Source organism: Ornithorhynchus anatinus, chromosome 3 (assembly GCF_004115215.2).
Source record: "Ornithorhynchus anatinus isolate Pmale09 chromosome 3, mOrnAna1.pri.v4, whole genome shotgun sequence".
NCBI classification, from domain to species: Eukaryota; Metazoa; Chordata; class Mammalia; order Monotremata; family Ornithorhynchidae; genus Ornithorhynchus; species Ornithorhynchus anatinus.
The window spans coordinates 134,851,464-134,878,635 of record NC_041730.1 but is presented as its reverse complement, the minus strand read 5'-3'; the positions used below and the strand labels follow the sequence as shown (position 1 = coordinate 134,878,635).

Here is a 27,172-nt window from a genome sequence, read left to right as displayed (position 1 = left end):
GTTTAACTCACTTCAGTTTACTATTTCCCCAAATGGAGCACACGCTATGAGTCAGTCAAACGTTTTTATTCAGCATTTACTGTGTGCAGAGCACTGTACTAAGCCATTGGGAGAGTGCAGTGTAACAGAGTTGGTAGGCATATTCCTTGCCCCACAACGAGCTTAGTCTAGAGGGGGTAGACAGTTCATTCAATAGTATTTATTGAGCGCTTACTATGTGCAGAGCACTGTACTAAGCGCTTGGGATGAACAAGTCGGCAACAGATAGAGACAGTCCCTGCCGTTTGACGGGCTTACAGTCTAATCGGGGGAGACGGACAGACAAGAACAATGGCACTAAACAGCGTCAAGGGGAAGAACATCTCGTAAAAACCGATGGCAACTAAATAGAATCAAGGCGATGTACAATTCATTAACAAAATAAATAGGGTAACGAAAATATATACAGTTGAGCGGACGGGTACAGTGCTGTGGGGATGGGAAGGGAGAGGTGGAGGAGCAGAGGGAAAAGGGGAAAATGAGGCTTTAGCTGCGGAGAGGTAAAGGGGGGATGGCAGAGGGAGTAGAGGGGGAAGAGGAGCTCAGTCTGGGAAGGCCTCTTGGAGGAGGTGATTTTTAAGTAAGGTTTTGAAGAGGGAAAGAGAATCAGTTTGGCGGAGGTGAGGAGGGAGGGCGTTCCGGACCGCGGGAGGACGTGACCCAGGGGTCGACGGCGGGATAGGCGAGACCGAGGGACGGCGAGGAGGTGGGCGGCAGAGGAGCGGAGCGTGCGGGGTGGGCGGTAGAAAGAGAGAAGGGAGGAGAGGTAGGAAGGGGCAAGGTGATGGAGAGCCTTGAAGCCTAGAGTGAGGAGTTTTTGTTTGGAGCGGAGGTCGATAGGCAACCACTGGAGTTGTTTAAGAAGGGGAGTGACATGCCCAGATCGTTTCTGCAGGAAGATGAGCCGGGCAGCGGAGTGAAGAATAGACCGGAGCGGGGCGAGAGAGGAGGAAGGGAGGTCAGAGAGAAGGCTGACACAGTAGTCTAGCCGGGATATAACGAGAGCCCGTAATAGTAAGGTAGCCGTTTGGGTGGAGAGGAAAGGGCGGATCTTGGCGATATTGTAGAGGTGAAACCGGCAGGTCTTGGTAACGGATAGGATGTGTGGGGTGAACGAGAGGGATGAGTCAAGGATGACACCGAGATTGCGGGCCTGCGGGACGGGAAGGATGGTCGTGCCATCCACGGTGATGGAGAAGTCTGGGAGCGGACCGGGCTTGGGAGGGAAGATGAGGAGCTCAGTCTTGCTCATGTTGAGTTTTAGGTGGCGGGCCGACATCCAGGTGGAGACGTCCCGGAGGCAGGAGGAGATGCGAGCCTGAAGGGAGGGGGAGAGGACAGGGGCGGAGATGTAGATCTGCGTGTCATCTGCGTAGAGATGGTAGTCAAAGCCGTGAGAGCGGATGAGTTCACCGAGGGAGTGAGTGTAAATGGAGAACAGAAGAGGGCCAAGAACTGACCCTTGAGGAACTCCAACAGTTAAAGGATGGGAGGGGGAGGAGGCTCCAGCGTAGGAGACCGAGAATGATCGGCCAGAGAGGTAAGAGGAGAACCAGGAGAGGACAGAGTCCGTGAAGCCAAGGTGAGATAAGGTACGGAGGAGGAGGGGATGGTCGACAGTGTCAAAGGCAGCAGAGAGGTCAAGGAGGATCAGAATGGAGTAGGAGCCATTGGATTTGGCAAGAAGGAGGTCATGGGTGACCTTAGAGAGAGCAGTCTCGGTAGAGTGGAGGGGACGGAAGCCAGATTGGAGGGGGTCTAGGAGAGAATGGGAGTTAAGGAATTCTAGGCATCGATTGTAGACAGTTATGAAACATATAGCTTTAAAGCAGCTACATTTGAATATATTCTGAGTACAGATTTAGTTTCAGTTCTTCTTTCCAACAATTAAACTGCTCATGGCGATAGAATCATAATATCTTAACCTTCATAAATACATTCCATAATCAGAATATCTTAAACTTCATAAATACACTCCGTGCCTTCAGTGAGATAGCAAATTGCCAGAGAACAAAAATGGGAAGCTTGAATTGCATCCCTACTTTTGTGCATTTGGTTGCAAATGTATTTGAAGAAAAGCCAGCCCATTTTGGGCAGAGGTGCGAATTATTGTTTTGATACTTGGGAAAAAAACCACAAAACTCTGTTTAGGGACTGTTGCCCTAAGAGTGAAGTGAAATGTCTAAGGGTCACTGCTGCTCCCAGCTTGTCATTTTCATGAAGATTTGTGACCCCACCAATGAAAATAACAAATTTTGGAATGTTGACGACTGTTTCTAATCTGGGACTGTTTACCATTCCTTTTCATTCATTCAGTCATATTTATTGAGCGCTTACTGTGTGCAGAGCACTGAACTAAGCGCTTGCAAAGTACAATTCAGCAATCAGTCCATCAGTGGTGTTTTTGAGCCCTTACTTTTTGCAGAGCACTGTACTAAATGCTTGGGAGGGAACAATCTAATAGACCCATTCCCTGCCAACAATCAATCAGTCAGTGGTCTTTATTGAGCTCTTGTTGACTGCAGGACACTATATTGAGCACTTGGGAGAGGAACAAGGGGTGGATAGACATGGTCTCCACCTTATGAGAGTTGAGTAGGAGAAACAAGATGTTAAAATGAATTACAGGTAGTGGAAAGCAACCAGAACACAAGTACATGCTGAAGGAGGAATTATGGTTTTATTCACTCGTATTTATTGAGGTGTTACTGACTGCAGAGTACTGTACTGTGCTCTTGGGAGAGTACAGGATAACGGATTTAGTAGGAGAAGGAGTGTGGCTTAGTGGATAGAGCCCGGACCTGGGTGTCCAAAGGATCTGGGTTCTAATCCCAACTCTGCCACTGCTGTTTGCCCTTGGGATAGTCACTTCACTTCCCTGGGCCCCAGTTACCTCATCTGGAAAATGGGGTTGAAACTGTGAGCCCCACATGGGACAGGGACTGTGTCCAACCAGATTACCCTGTATCTACCCCAGTGCTTAGAACAGTGCTTGGCACACAGTAAGTGCTTTAAAAATACCATTATTATTATTAATAGTAATAATAAGTTCTGAATAAATGCCACAATTAGCATTATTACTATCATTAGCATGGAACCTGGACCTTCTATTTCCTCCCCAACCCCTCTCTCTGATTAGCTCGACTTACACTTTGGTGGGGGAGGGCATGGAATATGACTCTCCTGGCCTCCTCCTTGCCCAAATCACTTCACTTCTGTGGGCCTCAGTTACTTTGTCTTTGAAATGGGGATTAAGACTGTGAGCTCCTTGTGGGTCCAACCTGATTAACTTGTATTTACCCCAATACTTAGTACTGTGCTTGTCACTTAGTGGACGCTTAACAAATACCATTTCAAAAGAAGGCATTCAAGTGAAGTGTTTTTTGTAAATTGGGATTTTTACTCATGTCTTGGTTCCTTTGCTGTGGATAGAAAACATCTGCCTCATCAGGGTCCCTGTTCATTCATTCATATAGTCGTATTTACTGTGTGCAGAGCACTGTACTAAGTGCTTGAAAAGTATAATTTGACAACAAGTAGAGACAATCCCTGCCCAACAACGGGCTCACAGTCTAGAAAGGGGGACACAGGCAACAAAACGAAACAGACATGCCTTACCTTTATAAAAAATAATAATAACTGTGGTATTTGTTAAGTGCTTATTATGTGCCAGGCACTGTACTAAGCTCTGGGGTGGGTACAAGCAAATCGGGTTGGACACACACATCGGGTGGAGCCCCTGTCCCACATGGGGCTCATAGTCTTAATCCCCATTTTACAGTTGAGGGATCTGAGGTCCAGAGAAATGAAGTGACTTGCCCAAGGTTACCCAGCAGAAAAAGTGCTGGGGCTGAGATTAGAACCCATGACCTCCTGACTCTCAGGCCCATGTTTTAGCCACTACTCCATGCTGTTTTAACTTAATGGTCCTCAAAGCCCATATCCCTCATACCCCTCCTGCGGCTCAGAGACCTCATTGTGGCATCCCCGTTTTAACAGTAGAAAAATCGTGACAAATAGTGTGGTCTAGCGGAAGGAGCAGCGGGCTGGGGGTGAGGAGACCAGGGTTTGAGTGTGAAATCTGCCATTAGTCTGCTGTGTGACCTTGGGCAAGTCACTTTCATTCAATCGAATTTACTGAGCACTTACTATGTACAGAGCACTGGAAAGTACAGTAGAGCAATAAAGAGACACAATCCCTGCCCACAACGGCTCACAGTCCCTTAACCTCTGTTGGCCTCAGTTTCCCCATCTGAAAATGAAGCTGGACCTCAGATTTTGGAACATCCTCCTCACTATTCCTCCAGAGTCCCTGCATCCCTATTTCTGCCCCTGCCCTACAGCTGGAACCCAGGCATCTCCCCCCGAAAATAGAGGTCAGTGGGGACTAGTCAGCCACCCCCCATCCGGGGGTAGTCTGTGTGTGACAGAATTTGGGTGTGGCATCATAATCTTGCATCTGTCCCAGCGCGTAGTACATAGTTAACACTCAACAGATGCTATAATTTAAAAAAAGTCACATTGAAGGCACTTAAACAGCATCTCAATTGTATACATGGCAATTTCATTATCAAAGAAGTCATATTTGGTAGTGTGTTTTTGGGTTTATGATATTTGTTAAGTGCTTACTATGTGCCAGGCACTGTACTAAGTACTGAGGTAGATACAAGCGATCGGGCTTGGCATCATAATCTTGCTTCTGTCCCTGTGCTTAGTACCCAGTAAACACTCAGTAAATGCCATAATTAAAAACAGTTTCAAATTGAAGGTACATCTCAGTTATATACATGGCAAGTTACATTATCACAGAAGTCTTATTTGGGAGTTTATTTTTGGGGTTTTATGATATTTAAGTGCTTACTATGTGCACTGAGGTAGATACAAGCTATTCAGAGTGCTTACTGTGTGCCAGGCACTGTTCTAAGAGCTGAGGTAGATACAAGTGGTAGAGCCTGGTATCAAAATCTTGCATCTGTCCCAGTGCTTAGTACCCACTAAACACTCAATAAATGCCATAATTAAAAGTAGCTTCAAATTGAAAATATACAAGCAACAACTCATCTACATGGCAAGTTACGTTATCAATGAAGTCTTTTTCGGTTGTTCGTTTCCGTGTTTTTATGGTATTTGTGAAGTGCTTACTATTTGCCAGGCACTATACTAAGCACTGAGGAAGATATGTGTTAATCAGGGTGCGAACTATGTGCCAGGCATTGTACTAAGTGCTGCGATAGATACAAGCTAATCAGGTTGAAACAGTCCCTGTCCCACATGGGCTCACAATCTTAATAATCCCCATTTTACAGAAGAGGTAACTGAAGCACAGCAAAGTGAAGTGTTTTTCCCAAGGTCACACAGCAGACAAGTGGCGAAGCCGGGATTAGAACTGAGGTCCTTTTGATTCTCTGTGCTCTATCCACTGGGACACACTACTTGACTCTGCTACCCAGATCATTTTCCCTCTTAACCGTCCAGTCCATGTCTCCCCACTCCTCAAGAACCTCCAGTGTTTGCCCATCCACCTCCGCATCAAACGTAAGCTCCTCACCGTCAGGTTTAAAGCCGCCCATCACCTTGCCCCCTCCTACTACCTCACCTTGCTACTCTCCTACCCCAAGCCAGCCCGGGCACTTTGCTCCACTAATGCCAACCTTCTCACTGTGTCTTCATCTCGTCTATCTCGCCACCGACCTCTCGCCCACGTCCTGCCTCTGGCCAGGAACGCCTTCTCACTTCTTATCGGACAGAGATCACTCCCCCCTCCTTCAAAGCCTTATTAAAAGAACATCTCCCTCAAGAGGCCTTCCCCAACTAAGCCCTCGTTTCCTCTTCTCCCACTTCCTTCTATGTCGCCTTTGCACTTGGTTTTGCACCCTTTATTCACCCTTCCCTCAGCCCCACAGTGCTTTTTGTCCATGTCTGGAATTTATTTATATTGATGTCTGCATCCCCTTCCGGACTGTGAACTCCTCATGGTTCGGGAACATGTACCCACTCTCTTGTACTTTACTCTGCCTAGTGCTCATGTCAGTGCTGTGTACACAGTAAATGCTCAATAAATATGACTGAGTGATTGATTAATTGATAAATACTATCCCAGCGGTGCCTCCTCACCTTGCCCCCCCCACCTCACCTCCCTTCTCTCTTTCTACTGCCCACCCCGTACACTCCGCTCCTCTGCCACTCACCTCCTCACTGTCCCCAGTTCACGCCTATCCCGCTGTCGACCTCTGGCCCACGTCCTCCCGCTGTCCTGGAATGCCCTCCCTCCTCACCTCTGCCAAAGTAACTCTCTTCCCCTCTTCAAAGCCCTACTGAGAGCTCACCTCCTCCAGGAGGCTTTCCCAGATGGAGCCCCCCCCTTTTCCCTCTGCTCCCCCTCCACCCTCTGCTCCTCCCCTTTCCCCCCATCACCTCCCCTCAACTGAGACACCTTTCCCTCTGCTCCCCCTCTCCACCCCATCTTCTTCTCCCCCTCCCCCTTTCCCTCCCCTCAGCACTGTGCTCATTAGTATATATTACCCTATTTATTTTGTTAATGAGGTGTACATCCCCTTGATTACATTTATCGTGATAATGTTGTTTTGTGTTTGTTTTGTTCTGTTTTGCTCTGCCTTATGTCTCCCCTGATAAGACTGTGAGTGAGTCATTGGGCAGAGATTGTCTTATATGTTGCCGAATTTTATACTCCAAGTGCTTAGTACAGTGTTCTGCACATAGTAAGCACTCAATAAATACTATTGAATGAATGAATAATAATTATGGCATTTGTTAAGTGCTTACTCTGTACCAACAAATACCAATATTATTAATATTACCAAGCCACTGTTCTAAGTGCTGGGGTAGATACAAGGTACTCAAGGTGGACACAGTCCCTGTCCCACGTGGGGCTCACACTCTTTATCCAGGCCCATAGAAGTGAAGCGACTTGCTCAAAGGTCACACAGCAGACAAGTGGCAGAGCCGGGAAGAGAACCCACATCCTCTGATTCCCAAACCCAGGCTCTACCCACTAGGCAACACTGCTTCTAATGATGATGTGTGCACAAGTGTTGTGGAACTGAGGGTGGGATGAGTATGAAGTGATTAAGGGGTACGGAACGGAATGCATTGGTGACATATTACGGGAAACGAGGTCTTAGGGAAGATCTCTTAGAGGAGATGCGATCTTAGGTGGGCTTTGAAGGTGGGGCAAGTGGTGGTTTGTCGGAAATGACTATTGTGGTGTTTGTTCAGTACTCGCTATAGGCCAAGCACAGAACTAAGTGCTGTGTAAATAGAAAATAATCAGTATGACACAGTTCTGGTCCCACGTAGCGGTCACGGTTTATTATTAATAATACTAATACTAATGTTGGTATTTGTTAAGCGCTTACTATGTGCAGAGCGCTGTTCTAAGCGCTGTGGTAGATACATGGTCATCAGGTTGTCCCATGTGAGGCTCACAGTTAAACCCCATTTTACAGATGAGGTAACTGAGGCACAGAGAAGTTAAGTGACTTGCCCACAGTCACACAGCTGCCAAGTGGCAGAGCCGGGATTCAAACCCATGACTTCTGACTCCCAAACCCGGGTTCTTTCCACTGAGTCACGCTGGTTTAAGTCAGAGGGAGAACGGGGATTGAACCCCCATTTTACAGTTGAAGAATCTGAGGCACAAAGGAGTTAAGTGGCTTGCCCTAAATCCCACTGCAAGAAAGAGGCAGGATTAGGCCCTCGGCTCTCTGAATCCTGGACCTGTACTCTTTCTATTAGGCTGTGCTGCTTCTCAAACAATGAATCAATCAGTCGGTGGTGTTTACTGAGCACTTACTGTATGCCGAGGAGCACGGCATTGTGGATAGAGCAAGGGCCTGGGAGGCAGAAGGTCATGGGTTCTAATCCTGCCTCCGCCACTTGACCTTGGGCAAGTCACTTAACTTCTTGTGTCAGTTGCCTTATTTGTAAAATGGAGACTGAGACTGTGAGCCCCATGAGGGACAGGGACTGTGTCCAACCTGATTTGCTTATTTCCACCCTAGCGCTTAGTACAATGCTTGGCACACAGTAAGCGCTTAACAAATACCACAATTATTATTATTATTCTCTGTGCCTCAGTTACCTCATCTGTAAAATGGGGATTGAGACTGTGAGCCCCATATGGGTCAGGGACTGTGCCCACCTTGATTTGCTTGTATCCATCCCAGCACTTAGTACAGTGCCTGGCACATAGTGAGCACTTAAATGCCATTATCATCATTATTATTATTGGGAGAGTGCAATACAGATTTCCTTTGGCTTTGTGTTACCCTCTCAAGGGTATCAAATTGTTAATAATTCCATAACAATTACTGAATACCTCTGGTCAGTCGTATTTATTGAGAGCTTACTGTGGGCAGAGCACTATGCTAAGTGCTTGGGAGAGCACAGTATAGCTCATTGTGTGCAGGGAATGTGTCTGTTTAATGTAAATATTGTACTCTCCCAAGCACTTAGTACAGGGCATTACACACAGTAAGAACTCAAAAAATATGATTGAATGAACAATAAACTGACACATTCCCTTCCCGCGACTAGCATTGTGCTAAGCACTTGGGAGAGTAGAGTAGACATTAGTGTGTGTTCCATGACTTAAGGCCTATTCATTTATGTTGATGTCTGTCTCCCCCTTAGACTGTAGGTTCACTGTGGTCAGGGAATGTGTCTCTTATATTGTCCTCTCCCAAGTGTTTAGTACAGTGCTCCGCACACAGTAAGCACTCAATAAATATGTAACTGACTAAGTAGCCTCTCAGTACCTACCATCACCACCCCTTTGCTGACTGCAGTTCATCCTTAGATTCAGGGGGGCTCTTGCAGATGACTTTTAACAGATTTAGGATTCATTTTGAAAGCCACCACGAGGCAGAACCTTGCCCGTGAGGTGACAAAAAGAAAGACAGATTTGGTTTTCAAGAAGTACATTTCAGCAGCAGCATTAAGAATTTGAAATCATGAGTGAAGAACTTTTTCAAATTATTTTTTAAAGCATACCAGGGACAGAAAGTATTTTGGCATTCCATTGAATATTCCAAAGCGCAACCCCACGCATTCTTAACCTCCTGTCTCCCCAGGTTATTTATAAATGAATATTTCTCTGTTATTTTTTATTAGAAGTAAATGGGTCTTGCTGATTGTTCTTTTCCCTCTAAATCTGTGATGTCATTGACAGTATATATTGGCTTTGATTCACTGAAGAGTCAATGCATTTTTTTCATTCATTGTATTTGTTAAGCTCTTTTTATTTGCCGTGCACTGAATTACGCCTTGGGGTAGGTACAAGATAATCAGATTGGACACAGTTCATGACTTGGGGACTCAGTCTTAATCCCCATTTTACAGATGAGGTACCTGAGGCGCAGAGAAGTGAAGTGAGAGCTCACCTCCTCCAAGAGGCCTTCCCAGACTGAGCTACCCCTTTTCCCTCTGCTCCCTCTCTGCTCCCCCCGCCCTCTGCTCCCTCCCCTTTCCCCCCTTCACCTCCCCTCAGCTAAGCCCCCTTTCCCACTGCTCCTCCCCCTCTCCCTTCCCCTCCCCTCAGCACTGTGCTCATTTGCTCATTTGTGTATATTTTTTATTACCCTATTTATTTTGTTAATGAGGTGTACATCCCCTTGATTCTATTTATCGTGATTATGTTGTAGTTTTTGTCCGTCTCCCCTGCTTAGACTTGTGAGCCCGTCATTGAGTAGGGATTGTCACTATCTGTTGCCGAATTATACATTCCAAGTGCTTAGTACAGTGTTCTGCACATAGTAAGCGCTCAATAAATACTATTGAATGAATGAATGACTTGCCTGAGGTCACACAGCAGACAAGTGGTGGAGTCAGGATTAGAACCCAGTCTATCTAGTCCTAGATAGAGTTCTATCCTAGTCCTAGAAGAATCTAGTCCTCTGACTCCCAGGCCTGGGTTCTTTTCACTAGGCCACGCTGCTTTTCTCCAACATTTGTTAGTTTTGTCCGAGGAGAACAAGCACACTGAATTTCCTACTGGGTCATTTTTCTACAAAAACATTTACTCCATGTTTTCCCACTCTTCAAGAAACTCCTGTGGTTGTCCGTCTACCTCAGAACCAAACAGAAACTCCTCAGCATCGGCTATAAAGCTCTCCATCACCTTGCCCTCTCTTACCTTGCCTCGCTTCTCTCCTACTACAACCCAGTCTGCATACGTGGCTTCTCCGATGCCAACCTTTTCACTGCCTCGATCTCGTCTATCTCGCCACCTACCTCTTGCCCACGTCCTTCCTCTGGCCTGGAATGCCCTCCCTCCTCATATTTGACAGACAGTGACTCTCCCCTGCTTCAAAGCCTTATTGAAGGCACATCTTGGGGCTGGGAGACAGGACCACCTGGATTCTTAATGTTAATGTTGGTATTTGTTAAGCGCTTACTATGTGCCGAGCACTGTTCTAAGCGCTGGGGTAGACATAGGGGAATCAGGTTGTCCCATGTGGGGCTCACAGTCTTCATCCCCATTTTACAGATTAGGGAACTGAGGCACAGAGAAGTTAAGTGACTTGCCCACAGTCACACAGCCGACAAGTGGCAGAGCTAGGATTCGAACTCATGAGCCCTGACTCCAAAGCCCATGCTCTTTCCACTGAGCCACGCTGCTTCCCCAAGATTCTACTCCCAGCTCTTCCACTTGCTGGCTTAGTGACCTTGGGCAAGTCACTTAACTTTTCTTTTGTCTCAGTTTCCCCTTCTGCAGAATGTAGATTAAATCCTCCTCCCTCCCATTGACTATGAGCCCCACATAGGACAGAGTCCGTGTCCAATGTGATTATCTTGCATCTGCAGTGCTTAGTACAGTGCTTGGCACATGATAAGTGCTTAACTATTAGTATTTTTATTATTATTATTTGGATTAAATACCGACACTTCCCCTTTAGACTTTGAGCCTTATATGGGACAGGGACTGATCTGAATATCTTTTTTCTATCACAGGGCTTAGTACAGTGCTAGGTCCACACTAAGAGCTTAACAAATGCCCCAGTGATTATGATGACAATGATAATGGTTTTTAGTATGGAACATTAGTCTGATGGCGGAAGGTTGTTTGGAAGCGGTGTATGATTGCGGGAAATAGTATGGTATAGTGGATAGAGCATGGGCCTGGGAGTCAGAAAGTGATGGGTTTTAATCCCGTCTCTGCATTAGTCTGCTGTGTGTGACCTTGGGCAAGTCACTCCACTTCTTTGTGCCTCAGTTATCTCATCTGTAAAAATGGGGATTAAGACTGTGAGCCCCAAGTAGGACAACCTGATTACTTTGAATCTACCCTAGTGCTTAGTACAATGCCTGGCACATAGTAAGTGCTTAACAAATATTATTATTATCATTATTATTATTATTATTATTATTAAGAATCAACTTGTGCCCATATATGCAGAATGGGATATAATGTGTATGTTTTGTTTTGTTCTATTTCGCTTTGCTGTCTGTCTCCCCCATTTAGACTGTGAGCCCATCACTGGGCAGGGATTGTCTCTATCTGTTGCCAAATTGTACATTCCAATCGCTTAGTACAGTGCTCTGTGCATTGTAAGCGCTCAATAAATGCTATTGAATGAATGAATGAATACCACAGTGCACAATGCAGTGTGGCCTAGTGGGTCAAGCCCAGGCCTGGGACTCAGAAAGATCTGGGTCCTCTATCTGGCTCTGTCCCTAATCTGCGATGTGACCTTGGGCCAGTCATTTCACTTATCTGTGCCTCAGTTATCTCACCTATAAAACGGGGATGGAGACCATGAGCCCCATGTTGGACAAGGGACTGTGTCCAACCCCATTTTCTTGTATCCAACCCAGAGCTTAGTACAGTACCTGGCATATAGTAAACACTTAACAAATGCCATCATTATTATTATTAATAATAATAATTTTCCACCCATTGATTCTGGGGGAGCAAAGGTAGTTCTCAGTAGCTCTCCTTTTCATCCCCCATTAAAACAGTCCCTGTTGTACCGAGTTGTTTTTGAAGGGAGTTAACTAGGCTCTCTCCTTGTGGATTTCAGCGACTGTTCAAAGCCTTGAAATGATTTCCATTATCAGTTAAATTGCTGTTTACTTCTTTTTAAGAACAAGGAGACAGTGTGATGGGAAAAAAAAAAAGTGCCTTATTTTGGCTATACGATCTCAGCCTAACTTCTCCTGTGGTCACTACCTTGAAATGAATTGATCAAATCTCCATTTTGCTCTAGTAGGTGCAGCTGTGTATAAGTCAATCAGTGGTATTTATTTAGCACTTACTCTGTGCAGGCACTGTACTAAGCACTTGGGAGAGTATAATACAACAGAATTAGAGGCACATTTTCTGACCATAAAAAGTATATCCTGGGTATGATTCTTTAGTGTGTAGCTTTGACTTTGTCACCTTTCCCTGTATACAAGAAAAGCAGCTTGGCTTAGTGGCAAGAGCACTTGAGTCAGAGGACATGGGTTCTAATCTCGACCCTGCCACATGTCTGCTGTGTGACCTGGGGCAAGTCTCGTCACTATCTGGGCCTCCCTTCTCACTTTAAAATACAGTGTAATTGTTCTCCCCACCCCTTAGGCAGGGAACCCTATTGAGCAGCATGGTCTAGTGGCAAGAGCGCGTGCTTGGGAGTCAGAGGAGGTGGGTTCTAATCCTGGCCCCGCCACTTGTCTGCTGTGTGACCTTGGGCAAGCCACTTAACTTCCCTGTCCCTCAGTTACCTCATCTGGAAAATGAGGATTAAGACTGTGAGCCCCATTTGGGACAGCCTGATTACTTTGTACCTACCCCAGCACTTAGTGCATGGCACATAGCAAATACCACCATTATTATTATTATTATTACTGTTACTACAGGGATGGAGTCTGAACTGATTGTTTTGTATCTACTCTAGTGCTTAGCCTAGTGCTTGGGACTTGAGAGGTGATAAATAAACACCAAGATTATTCCATGGGGAGAATTTCCCCAGGGACCCTGCCTAACCAAGACTCAATGTGAAAAATGCTTGACGGGCTAGTTCTCTACAAAGCTTTGCTGCTTCTCTGGAAGTTACATTCCCTTGGGGAAATGGTCAAATAGACTAATAATAGAAAAGTCTTATTAATAATATAACTTTGTTCCTTTTTGTTAATGAAAAAAATTGCAAGATCCTCTGCGTACTTTCTTATCAGTTGAGCTTTGAATGGTAGGAAGAGCTTTCTGGCTTCTTTTCCCCTCACCAATTTCCAAACCTCTTTTTTGCTTCCGTCCAAATTCTGCATCCTGAACACTTTGGCTGCTTTGTCTGGACAACCTAATGAATTGGAGAAAAATATGAAGGAGGGACTGCAGAGGTTCTGAGAAGAAGTTGTAAGGAGAGGAAGGAGAAGAAAGCTAGGTAGAATAGGAGATGGGAAGGAATGAACACTCCTATTCCCGGTGAAAAATATAAGCTTCATATTAAGAAGTTCATAAGGTAAGCACATGGAAATGAGGGAAAAAAGAGAGTAAAAGCAGAAATAGGTTGATGTAGCCAGCTAATGGCAAGTGCTGATTAATACATTAAATTGTCTTCTGAGTTTTATGAAATTTTTTCATTGCAAAAATTCCATCTCCATGAGTCAAATAATTAGGGGAGAAAAAAGAGCAATACATCTGGTGCAAATCTGAGTGACTGTAACACTTCTGAAATTCTTCTAAAGTGAACACTTTCCCAAGGATTTCTCAATCACACATGTTTAGTGAAATAACTTGGTAATCTGTGCATCCTTGATTGTAGTTTATCTGATTAAATCTATAATCTGTTAGGTGAGACTCACTCAATCTATCGGGAGTATATTTTGAGCACCTAGTGTATGTAGAACACTGCACTAAGTACTTGGGAGAGTAAAATGGAGTCAGTAGAGATGGTTCCTGGCTTCAAAGCATTTAATAATAATCATAATCATAATGATTATGATTAAGATTATTACTATGATGGTACTTGTTAAGCACTTATTTGTTAAGACCCACCGTCCTCTCTGTTGCACAAGCCCGTAACCTGGATTGTCTCTCTTTATTGCTGAATGTACTTTCCAAGCTCTTAGTATAGTGCTCTGCACACAGTAAGCCCTCAGTAAATACAGTTGAATGAATGGATGAATCCTTGACCTATCTCACTCACTCAACCCACATATTCAATCTGTCCCCAGATCCTGTTGGTTCAACTGTGACAACATTGCTAAAATCTCCCCCTTTCCTCTCCATCCAAATCGCTACCATGTTAAACCAAGAGTTTATGCCTCCGTGACTACTATTGAGTGAATGAATGAATGAATACTACATCAGCCTCCTTGCTCACTGCCCTGCTTCCTGTCTCTCCCCACTCCGGTCCATACTTTCCTCTGCTGCCTGTAACGTTTTCTACAAAACTATTCAGTCTACGTTTCCCCAGTTCTCAAGAATCTCCAGTGGTTGCCCATCCATCTCTGCATCAAACAGACAGCCCTTACTATCAACTTTAAATCACTCAATTACCTTGTCCCCTCCTACTCCATCTCGCTGCTCTCCTCCTACAACCCAGCCCACAAACTCTCTCTTCTAATGCCAACATACTCACTGTACCTCAGTCTCTTCTATCTCCCCACCGACCTGTAGTCCACATCCTGCCTCTAGCCTGGAACGCCCTCCCTCTTCATATCTGCCCTCCCTCTTCATATCTCTCAGACGATGACTTTCCCCACCTTCAGAGCCTTTTTAAAGGCACATCTCCTCCAAGAGGCCTTCCCCAATAAAACCTCGTTTCCTCTTCCCCCTCTCCCTTTAGTATTGCCCTTATATTTGGATTTGCATCCTTTATTCAACCCTCCCTTCAGCCCCGCAACACTTATGTACTGGTAATTTATTTATTTATATTCAAGTCTGTCTCCGCTCTGTAGCTCATTGTCTACCAACTCAGTTGTGTTGGACTCTCCCAAGCACTTAGTATCTTGCTGTGCATACAATAAGCATTCAATAAATATGATTGATTAAAAGAAAAATACAACCGATTCCTAATGAATGTAGCTGATAATGTTAATCATATTTATTGAGTGTCCACTGTACTACATACTTGGGAAAATGTGATCATGATAATAATAATTATGGTATCTGATAAACTCTTACTTTGTGCCAGGCACTGTACTAAGCGCTGGGATGGATACAAGCCAGTCAGGTTAGACACAGTTCTTGTCCCATGTGGGACTCACAGCCTTAATCCCCATTTTATAGATGAGTTAACTGAGGCACAGAGAAGTTAAGTGACTTGCCCAAGGTCAGACAGCATGCTAGTGGTGGAGGCGGGAGTATGACCCATGTCCTTCTTTAACTGTTGGAGTTCCTCAAGGGTCAGTTTTTGGCCCTCTTCTGTTCTCCATTTACACTCACTCCCTCGGTGAACTCATCCGCTCTCACGGCTTTGACTACCATCTCTACGCAGATGACACGCAGATCTACATCTCCGCCCCTGTCCTCCCCCCCCCCCCCCCCCCTTCGGGCTCGCATCTCCTCCTGCCTCCAGGATGTCTCCACCTGGATGTTGGCCCGCCACCTAAAATTCAACATGCGCAAGACTGAGCTCCTCATCTTCCCTCCCAAACGCGGTCCTCTCCCAGACTTCGCTATCACCATGGATGGCACGACCGTCCTTCCCATCTCTCAGGCCCGCGATCTCGGTGTCATCCTTGACTTGTCTCTCTCTTTCACCCCACGCATCCTATCCGTTACCGAGACCTGCCGGTTTCACCTTTACAATATTGCCAAGATCCGCCCTTTCCTCTCCACCCAGACGGCTACCTTACTGCTACGGGCTCTTGTTATATCCCGGCTAGACTACTGTGTCAGCCTTCTCTCCGATCTCCCTTCCTCCTCTCTCGCCCCGCTCCAGTCTATTCTTCACTCCGCTGCCCGGCTCATCTTCCTGTGCCTGGCTCATCTTCCTGCAGAAACAATCTGGGCATGTCACTCCCTTTCTTAAACAACTCCAGTGGTTGCCTATCAACCTCCGCTCCAAACAAAAACTCCTCACTCTAGGCTTCAAGGCTCTACGTCACCTTGCCCCTTCCTACCTCTCCTCCCTTCTCTCTTCCTACCGCCCACCCCGCACGCTCCTCTCCTCCGCCGCCCACCTCCTCACTGTCCCTCGGTCTCGCCTATCCCGCCGTCGACCCCTGGGTCATGTCCTCCCGCGGTCCTGGAACGCCCTCCCTCCTCTCCTCCACCAAACTGATTCTCTTCCCCTCTTCAAAACCCTACTTAAAACTCACCTCCTCCAAGAGGCCTTCCTAGACTGAGCTCCTCTTCTCCCTCTGCCTCTGCTCCCTCTACCACCCCCCTTCACCTCTCCGCAGCTTAACCCTCTTTCCCCCCCCCATTTCCCTCTGCTCCTCCTCCTCTCCCTTCCCATCCCCTCAGCACTGTACTCGTCTGCTCAACTCTCTATATTTATTACCCTATTTATTTTATTAATGAAATGTACATCGCCTCGATTCTATTTAGTTGCCATTGTTTTTACGAGATGTTCTTCCCCTTGACTCTATTTATCGCCATCGTTCTTGTCTGTCCGTCTCCCCCGATTAGACCGTAAGCCCGTCAAACGGCAGGGACCGTCTCTATCTGTTGCCGACCTGTTCATTCCAAGCGCTTAGTACAGTGCTCTGCACATAGTAAGCGCTCTATAAATACTATTGAATGAATGAATGAACCTTCTGATTCCCAGGCCCGTGCTCTACCCACTGGGCCATGCTGCTTCTCTGATAGACTGTAAGCTTGTCCTCTAGACTGTAAGCTGTAAAACTAAAAACTCGTTGTGGGCAGGAAATGTCACTGTTTATTGTTGAGTTGTACTTTTCCAAGCACTTAGTACAGTGCTCTGTACACAGTAAGGGCTCGATAAATATGACTGAATAAATGGTCAAAGTATGAGGTGTGTTCTCTGCCCACAAGAAGCTTGCACATTTAACGGGTTAGACAGACGTGTAAATCTCTTCAAGTATATGTGAGGAAACTAAGGCTCAAAGCAGTTAGGTGCCCATGGCCACATAGGAGACAAGTGAGAGAGCCATAATTAGAACCCAGGTTCTCTGACTTTCACGCCTGTGCTTTTTCCATTAGGCCACACTGATTTTATAATAATTTTATAATGAGCTAGATTTTTCTTGACTTCATTGAATCTCTACTGAGAGACTTTTTATTAAAACACACATGTGCCATCTGTTGGTAAAATCCAGTTTCGCTGTTTCCATCTCATTGGAACGAGAGTCTCTTCCTTTTAATCCACACTCTTTCCTGTTACCCAGACATATGAAAATCCCTGAAATTGTTTTGTTGTGCTCCTTTGAGGTGGTGTATCTTTCCCTCTCTCCTCCTCCCTTCATCTCCTTTAATTTAGTGACAATACAGCAGAGCTCTTGGAAATTAAATATGGCTCCAACAACGCACTGCCTTATTTTCAGGGAGCGAAATGGGGGTTTCTGGGCAGCGGGACTTTAACACTTGATTTTGTGTTGTGTTTTTTTTCAGATTGTACATACACACAAGCCACACTTCATGGCTTTGCACTGTCAGGAGTTTGGAGGGAAAAACTACGAAGCTTCTATGTCTCACGTCGACAAGTTTGTCAAGTAAGTAGACTGTGGGGTTGTTTTCTGTGGTGGGTTTTTCTTCATTCTGGGCAATAGAGAAGAATCGCTGGGAAAGTGGGATTCCGGACGGAAGGCCACTCTTGGGGGAATGGAGGACAACACCACCGCCTTTAAGGCCAAAACCAGACCCACCAACGGTATGGGGCAAGCATTTTTGGAAAACTTCTGAGGAGAAGGGGGGTGGACATCTTTGCCATTCCAAGCACCCACCGGAACTCTATCCAATGTGTCAGGGTGCCATTTTTAGAGAACCCGGGTTTTGCGGAACCATGTTTGAAAGGCCAGCAGATGAAGATTTGTCAGGCCGGCAGGTTGTCATTCAACACTGTGTTCTTTTAGCTGGGTTTCTTGGGCTCTGGATCCCTTCCGGTGGATCTAAAAGGACAAAACTAGGATGTTTTGCTCTGTCTCCTTCTCCGTTCACCTCTGCTGCCTTCGAGGGAGTAATGGGGAACCCATTCCTCCTAGTGTAGTCACCACAGTCTTGTGATCGTCCACTTTCCCCTGGACTGCCCCCATTCCCTTCAGGAGACGAAGCAGGACTGTCAGGAACTTTAGGGTTCCATCCCAATGCTTGAGAAGCCAAATTGAGGTAGTGGGCACCCCGAACTCCACAGGCCCTCCGGTAGCGGCCAGATTATGGTGTGGGTCAGGAGTGGTGGCATCATTCATTCAATCATATTTATGGAGCACTTATTGTGTGCAGAGGACCGTACTAAGAGCTCAGGAGAGTACTCTAGTACAATAAAGACAAATTGCTTGCCCATCCTGCCACTCCCACCACTGCCATCACCAGCATCTCCAAATGGACCGGTCCGGGGCCTTGCGAGAGGGGCGTACATACCATGACTAGAGCTCCGTGTCCCTGACCATTGCTGCGTGGCCTTGGGAGGTCTGTCAGAGTGGCCATTTCCTGGGGGGACCACCTCCACTGCCGCTGGAGAGCTGGTGACCACCCGAATTCCTCTGGTCCAGCGTGATTGGGTCACTCAGACCAGTGGCGGGTAGTGGGTGGTCAAGGAACCAGTGGGTGACCCATTACTCTCACTTCCCTCCTCCTTTCTTCTCTACTTCTCTTACTGTCTTCTCCTACTTCATATTTCTGGAGTCCCTTTTCCTCATTCCTCCCTCTTCCCCTTCCCCAGCCCCTTCTTAGACCCCTCCCTTCTCTCTCTCTCTCTCTCTCTCTCTCTCTCTCACACACACACACACACACACACACACACACACACACAGAGTCTCTACATGGCCAACTGGATAGAGAACAATCCTGGGAGTTTGATGGTCATGCGTTTTAATCCTGGCTGCGCCACTCGTCTGCTATAATAATAATAATAATAATAATGTTGGTATTTGTTAAGTGCTTACTATATGCAGAGCACTGTTCTAAGCACTGGGGTAGATACAGGGTCATCAGGTGGTCCCACATGAGGCTCACAGTCTTAATCCCCATTTTACAGATGAGGTAACTGAGGCCCAGAGAAGTGAAGTGACTTGCCCACAGTCACACAGCTGACAAGTGGCAGAGCCTGGATTCGAACCCACGACCTCTGACTCCCATGCCCGGGGTCTTTCCACTGAGCCACGCTGCTGCTTTGTGACCTTCAGCAAGTCACTTTGCTTCTGTGGGCCTCGGTTACCTCATTGGTAAAATGGGGATTGAGACTGTGAGCCCCCTGTGGGACAGGGACTGTGTCCAACCAGATTTGCTTGTATCCACCCCAGCGCTTGGTATAGTGCCTGGCATATAGTAAGTGTTTAACAAATACCACAGTTATTATTACTATTATTATTTAGAGGATGACCCATTCCTCTCACTCCACTCCTTTCCTTTCTTCTCTTCTTATCTTACTATCTCCTCCTACTTTATTTTTCTCCGGTCCCTTTTCCTCATTCCTCCCTGTTCCCCTTTTACCTCCTTTCTAAGGCCCCTCCCTACTCTCACGCATGCGCACACACACATACACTCTCTCTCTCTCTCTCTGTCTGTCTTTCTCTTTGTCTCTCTATGTCTCACTAGACCCACCTGACTTTCTGGTGGGGCAGAGGAGTAGCAGGAGATAGCTTTATTTTTTATGGTATTTGTTAAACACTTACCATGTGTCAAGCACTGTTCTAGGTGCTGGGGTAAGTCCAAGTTAATTAGGTTGTACACAATCCCTGACCCACGTGGGGCTCCCAGTCTAAGTAGGAGGGAAAACAACTTCCTGGCACTAAGTCCAGCAATCTCTTCTATATGGCCTAGAAAAGTGGATTAGGCACTTTCTATTGGAACATTAGCTATCCCAAACTAATAGAGAATTATTTCTTTCTCCAATGTATGTATTATGCAAAGAGTGAGAAGCAGCTTGGCACAGGACCAGAAGTGAGGAGACCTGGATTCTAATCCTGTGGGGCTCTGCCATTTACGTGTTGTGAGGCTTTAAATATGTCACCAAGCGTGCCTGGGCCTCAGTTGCCTCATCTGTCAAATGAGGATAAAAAACCTGTACTCCCTCCCTCCAAGAGTGTGAGGCCCATGTGGAGCAAGGGATGGTGTCCAACCTGATGACCTTGTATCTACCGCAGCGTGCAGCACAATGCGTGGCACAGAGTAAGTGTGGAAGAAATAGCAGGTAATTGACATTCGAGGAGCAATTCTACAGCCTTCTAAAGAGTGAATGATGGTTCCAAAGGGCACCTTCTGTTGCCATTGAATAAACTCCAGTACTAGCAGAATTGAACTTGGTCCTATTCATCGAGTGTTTATTGTGTGCTTTAACAAGCGCTTGGAGAGTACAGTATAAATGACACATTCCCTGCCCACAAAGAGCTTACAGTTTAGAGGGGGAGACAGACATTAATAGAAATAAAGAAAATGACAGCCGTGGACATAAGTGGTGCGGGACTGGGGTGGGGGGATGAGTAAAGGATGCAGGTCAGGGAGAATCAGAAGGGAGTGGAAAAAGAGGAAAGGAGAGCTTAGTCAGGGAAAGCCTCTTGGAGGAGAGGGCTTTGAAGGTGGGGAAGGTGATTGTCTGTCGACTCTGAGTCGCTGTATGCGTTGCTTCTCTTGAGCAAAGAGGAACAAGGAAAAGGAGCTTCAATTTACCAATCTCAAAAGTCATGTTTTTCAAAGTGCTTAAGAAGATGCGCTTGTATAGTGTGCCCACCCCAGCTCGGGCAACATGAGCCCGGCCTGGTCCCCCTGGAGCCTGGGTTCAGCAGACATCCAGGAGGGAGCACAGGCCGATGTCCAGAAAACCAGGGCATGTGGTGAGATATCTGGCCCCACGGTCCTGGTGCATGCCAACGGATGGACGTGGAATCGGGGCGGGACTCTGCGTTGGGCATTTCTTTCTCAGACATCTGGGCTGCAGTCGATCCCTCCATCCATCAGTGGTGTTTCTTGAGGGATTACCCTGTGCAGAGCTTTAGTTGCCTTGATTCTATTTAGTTGCCTTGATTCTATTTAGTTGCCATCGGTTTTTATGAGATGTTCTTCCCCTTGACGCTGTTTAGTGCCATTGTTCTTGTCTGTCCGTCTCCCCCGATTAGACTGTAAGCCCGTCAAACGGCAGGGACTGTCTCTATCTGTTGCCGACTTGTTCATCCCAAGCGCTTAGTACAGTGCTCTGCACATAGTAAGCGCTCAATAAATACTATTGAATGAATGAATGAATGGGAGAGTAGTAGTAATAATAATCGTGTTCATGAGGGTATTTATTAAGCGCTTACTATATGCCAAGCACTATTCTAAGCGCTGGGGTAGATAAAGTAATAATAATAATCATTATGGCATTTGTTAAGTGCTTACTATGTGCCAAGCATTGTTCTAAGCACTGGGATAGATACACGGGGGGCTTACAGTCTTAATCCCCATTTTGCAGCTGAGGTAACTGAGCCACAGAGAATGAACACCTCTGGTCAGTCGTATTTATTGAGAGCTTACTGTGGGCACAGCACTATGATAAGTGCTTGGGAGAGCACAATATAGCTCGTTGTGTGCAGGGAATGTGTCTGTTTAATGTAAATATTGTACTCTCCCAAGCACTTAGTACAGGGCATTACACACAGTAAGAACTCAAAAAATATGACTGAATGAACAATAAGCTGACACATTCCCTTCCCACGACTAGCATTGTGCTAAGCACTTGGGAGAGTAGAGTAGCGACAGAGTTCTTGTCTGTCCGTCTCCCCAATTAGACTGTAAGCCCGTCAAACGGCAGGGACTGTCTCTATCTGTTGCCGACTTGTTCATTCCAAGCACTTAGTACAGTGCTCTGCACATAGTAAGCGCTCAATAAATACTATTGAATGAATAAGTGGCTTGCCCAAGGTCACACAGCAGATGAGTGGCGGAGCCAGAATTAGAACCCACATCCTCTGACTCCAAAGCCCATGCTCTTTCCCTACAGTAGAGCAGAGTCGGTAGAGATTTTCCCTGGCCACAAAGAGCTTAGGCGGTGTGGCAGGAGGCCCGTCTCATCCACCCCTGCCACCTGCACCTGCCACTTGCCTGTTGGATGACTTTGGTCAAATCACAACTTCTCTGGATGTCAGTTTCCTCAACTGTAAAATGGGGACCTGTTCCCCCTCTCCCACAGACTGTGAATCTCACATGGGTCAGGGACTGTGTCCACCCCGATTGTCTTGCATCTTGTAATCTTTTACCTTCTCCCTTGTAGAACAAAAGCTCATTGTGGACAGGGAATGTGTTTATTATATCATTCTCTCTCAACTATTTAGTTCACTGCTCTGCACATAGTAAGCTCTAAGTAAATGTGATTTATTGATATCTATGCCAGCATTTATTACAGTGTTTGACCCACAGTAAGGGCTTCACAAGTACCATTTTTTTGAGCTCAAATGTAGGGCCAGTGATACATAATGGGCTATTGGGCTGAGCCTGCCCTCCCAGCCTCCTGTCTATCCCCACTCCAGTCCATACTTCACTGTGTTGCCCAGATAGTTCTCCTACAGAAACATTCAGATCATGTTTCCTCACTCTTCAAAAAACTCTAGTGGTGGTTGCCCATCCACTTCCGCATCAAACAAAAACTCACCTTTGGTTTTAAAGTCCTCAATCACCTTGCCCCCTACTTCCTCCCCTTGCTACTCTCCTATTCCAACCCAGCCCGCCCACTTTGCTCCTTTAACACGAATCTTCTTACTCTACCTCGATCTTGTCTACCTCGCCACTGACCTCTCTCCCACGTCCTGCCTCTGGCCTGGAATGCCTTCCCTCTTCCTATCCGACAGACACTGACTCTCCTTGTCTTCAAAGCCTCATGGAAGACACGTTTCCTCCAAGAGAACTTCCCCGACTAAGCCTTCCTTTCCTCTTCTCCCTCTCCCTTCTGCCTCACCCTGACTTGCTCCCTTTGTTCTCTCCCCAGCCAACCAAATCAGCCCCACGACACTTATGTCCGTATCTGTACTTTATTTCTGTTAACCTCTGTCTCCCCCTCTAGACCGTAAGCTCCTTGTGGGCAGGGAATGCGTCCATTTAATGCTGTACTGTATTCTCCCAAGCGTTTAGTACAGTGCTGTGCACACAGTAAGTGTTCAATAAATGTGATTGAATTCAGAAGATCATTTTGTTGAAACTGGTGATAGGCTCATTGGCAAAACAGGTTGCATTCGTGGCCGCGAGCCTGATTTCAGTATCATGTGGTACAACTTTATCAGTTTCCACCTCTGTGCCGGACGTTTTCACACCTCTCATGCAGTTTCCTTTTGACTCCCTACCAGAATGGAACATCTTTTTTATTCAGTGGTAATTGAATAGAAAATTCCGATTTCAGAGAGAGCGTACAGAGCGTCAGACTTCCTTTTAAGTGCCAAGGTTGATTGGACTCTCACTTGTAGTGTTTTGCAGCCGCATTTGGAGTTTTCATTACTAAAGGGAACCTAATTTCTTAGTAGAAAAAGACAACTGGCCTACTTCTATTGAAAGTTCATCAAAGATTGTCTCTTGCCCAATTAAGGCGGATGCTTCTCCTAGTATAGAAAAATGGGCAAATGCCGCCATCTTCTGGCCAAGACCTGGTTTTGTTTAATTTTTATTTTTATCATATTGGCTCAGCGCTTACTATAATAATGTTGGTATTTGTTAAGCGCTTACTATGTGTAGAGCACTGTTCTAAGCGCTGGGGGAGATACAGGGGCATCAGGTTGTCCCTCTTGAGGCTCACAATCTTAATCCCCATTTTAATGATAATAATAATGTTGGTATTTGTTAAGCGCTTATTATGTGCAGAGCACCGTTCTAAGCGCTGGGGTGGATACGGGGTAATCAGGTTGTCCCACGTGAGGCTCACAGTTAATCCCCATTTTACAGATGAGGTAACTGAGGCACAGAGAAGTGAAGTGACGTGCCCACAGTCACACAGCTGTCAAGAGGCAGAGCCGGGAGTCGAACCCATGGCGTCTGACTCCCAAGCCCAGGCTCTTTCCACTGAGCCACGCTGCTTCAGGCACTGTTATATATCCTGGAGGAGATACAGATAAATAAATGGCAGATATTCATTCATTCATTCAATCGTATTTATGGAGCGCTTACTGTGTGCAGAGTACTATGGAAAGTACAGTTCGGCAACAGATAGAGATAATCCCTACCCAACAACGGGCTCACAGTCTAGAAGGGGGGAGGAGACAACAAACAAAATAAGTAGACAGGCATCAATAGCATCAAAAGTAGGTAAATGGAATTATAGATATGTGCACATCATTAGTAAAATAGATAGTGGGGCTGGGGATTGGGATGAACAAAGGGAGCAAGTCAGGGTGATGCAGAAGGGGGTGGGAGAAGAGGAAAGGAGGGCTTAGGGAAGTTCTTTTGGAGATGAGTCTTTAGTAAGGCTTCAAAGCGGGAGAGAGTACATGTTTTCAGTTAGTAAGTGCTGTAGGCTGAAGGAAGTAGCTTCCTGTTCAGAGGATGGGGTCATATGTAAACCGGTGTTTGTCTATGTCCGTGACACGTTTGCCATTGGAATGGAAAGGTATGGCTTCTGGAATGAAAAATTAGTAGACTGTCCAAGGTAATTAATATCCAGTCGGTATCTGGAGTCTCCTCTAGGTGTTAAGACAAAGTAACTAACTTAATGTGTCCATAATAAAGCATTCATCTGAACGCATTAGGACTGAGGCTATTTCTAACTAATTGAAAATTCAGATAAGCCTCACAATCAGATCATCTGTCAATCGGTGGTATTTACTGAGTGCTTATTGTTTGCAGAGCCCCGTATTAAGTGCTCCAGAAAGTACGGTGCAGCAGAGTTGGTAGGCATGATCTCTGCCCATAAAGAAAAGCAACATGGCCTACTCAATAGAACATGGGCTTGGAGATCAGAAGGACCTGGATTCTAATGCTGGTGTGCACTTGTTTGCTGGGTGACCTTGGGCAAGTCACTTAACTTCTCTGAGCACTTACTATGTGCCAGGAAACATTTTAAGTGCTGGGGTAGATACAAACTAATCTGATTGAACACAGTCCCTGTCCCACATGGGGCTCACAGTCTTAGTTCCCCATTTTTCAGATGAGGTATCTGAGTTGCAGAGAAATTAAGTGACTTTCCCAAGGTCACCCAGCAGACTAGTGGTAGAACCAGGATAAGAACCCAGGTCCTTCTGATTCCCTGACCCATGCTCTAGCCATTAGGCCATGCTGCTTCTAAGTGATGGCTATTGATGGTTTGCTGAGAATAACGCACCATAACAAGTGCAGCAAAAAGTTCAAGAGCAAATCTCATCATTCCCTGCCTACAAGAGAACGTGCCGCGTAGTAGATAGAGCATGGGCCTGGGTGTCAGAAGGTCATGGGTTCTAATTCATTCAGTCAGTCATATTTATTGAGCTCTTATTGTGTGCAAATCACTGTACTAAGCGCTTGGAATGTGTAATTCGGCAACAGATAGAGACAGTCCCTGCCCAGCAATGGGCTCACAGTCTAAAAGGGGGAGACAGGCAACAAAACAAAACAAGCAGTCAGGCATCAATACCATCAAGATAAATAGAATCATAGATATACACACATCATTAATAAAATAAATGGAGGAATAAATGTATACAATTATACACAAGTGGGGAGGGGAAGGGGTAAGAGCAGAGGGGAGGGGAAGAGGGGGGAGGGAAATGAAGGAGTCGGTCTGGGAAGGTCTCCTGGAGGAGGTGAGCTCTCAATAGGGCTTTGAAGAGAGGAAGAAATCCCGGCTCTGCCACTTGTCTGCTCTGTGACCTTGGGCAAGTCACTTGACTTTTCTGCGCCTCAGTCATCTCTTCTGTAAAACGGAGATTAAGACTTTGAGACCCACACGGGATGTGGATTGTGTCCAACTTGATTAGTTTGTATCCACCCCAGCGCTTAGTAGAATGGCTGGCACATATTAAACATTTAACAAATACTGCAATTATTATTATTATTATTATCATTGTTGTAAAGTAGTCTTTCAGGCGCTTAGCATATTGCACATAGTCAGCACTCAGTAAATATCATTGATTGACTGATTGATTGATACAGACGTTCAGATTTGCCAGTGGAAGACTGGGGGCATTGAGTTACTTTTCTAGGAGGCGAGAAGGAGCCAGTGCACTGAGATCAGTATCTGGGAGTCCCCTTTAATCCTGAGGCCATCAGGCCAACTTTTGCTGTCGCCTGGAGGTACCTGTGCCAAGGTGGAACTGGACACTGCCAGCATTTCACTGAAAACTCTTTCTTCTGCCTTCCAGAGAACTGCTGTCGAGTGACGCAATGAAAGAGTACAACAGGGCACGGGTTTACCTGGACGAGAACTACAAATCGCAGGAACATTTCACAGTAAGCTTTCGATCTCTTCGTCCGCCAAATTGTGAAGTGAAGCAAAGTGGTCTTTAAAGCGTCTTCCACATCAGGGTTTTCGTTGGACAGAAGGGGTGGCTGTTGTCCAAGGGTTTACTCAAATGTCCTGAGATCCTCTGAGCTGTTTAAAGTTCTATTTCTTCATCTAATTTAAAGATTTCTGGGATCATTAGCTTTGTGGGTAGATGAGTTAGTTCAGAGGAATGGCATAAAACCGTGCCCTGAGACAGGGCCAGATCTAGAGGTTGATTCACTAGGAAAGTAGCTTGGCGAGACTACGACATTTGTCAGTGATTTGTAATTTCCAATTCATGACCTTTTGAGTATAGCGATACATCATGAAATATGTGTGTGTCAGTGTGTATGTCTGTGTGTGGCCGGGGGGGGGCGGGGGGAGAAAGTGTGTGTGTTTGGGTGTTCGTGTGTGTTTTGTGTGTGTGTTAATTGAGAAATTTAAGGATCACAATGGGAACGTTAACTTTCAATTTCAAGAATGTGTAATTTTCACCAGGATTACACTGTAAGGTTATTGAACATCAACTGTGGACCATCCCATACGTAAGTTTAACTGGGTTAGTGGGGCGAAAGTCTGAAAATTCAGTGTCAGAGCATATCTATTTCTGAGAGATGTTAAAACCACCTGAGTTGGTTCTCAACCCACTTGAAATGACCTCT

The 27,172-nt window shown here is 45.9% G+C and overlaps 1 protein-coding gene across 1 annotated transcript in view; it reads left to right on the top strand.

Annotated features, from left to right (window-relative positions):
• The window catches only part of INPP5A (inositol polyphosphate-5-phosphatase A), a 524,295-nt gene that overhangs the window by 175,399 nt on the left and 321,724 nt on the right, over positions 1-27,172 (top strand). The window contains exons 3-4 of the mRNA XM_029060884.2: positions 17,558-17,658; positions 26,389-26,476. Coding sequence (XP_028916717.1) covers positions 17,558-17,658; positions 26,389-26,476 — 189 coding nt within the window. The remainder of the gene's footprint in view (positions 1-17,557; positions 17,659-26,388; positions 26,477-27,172) is intronic.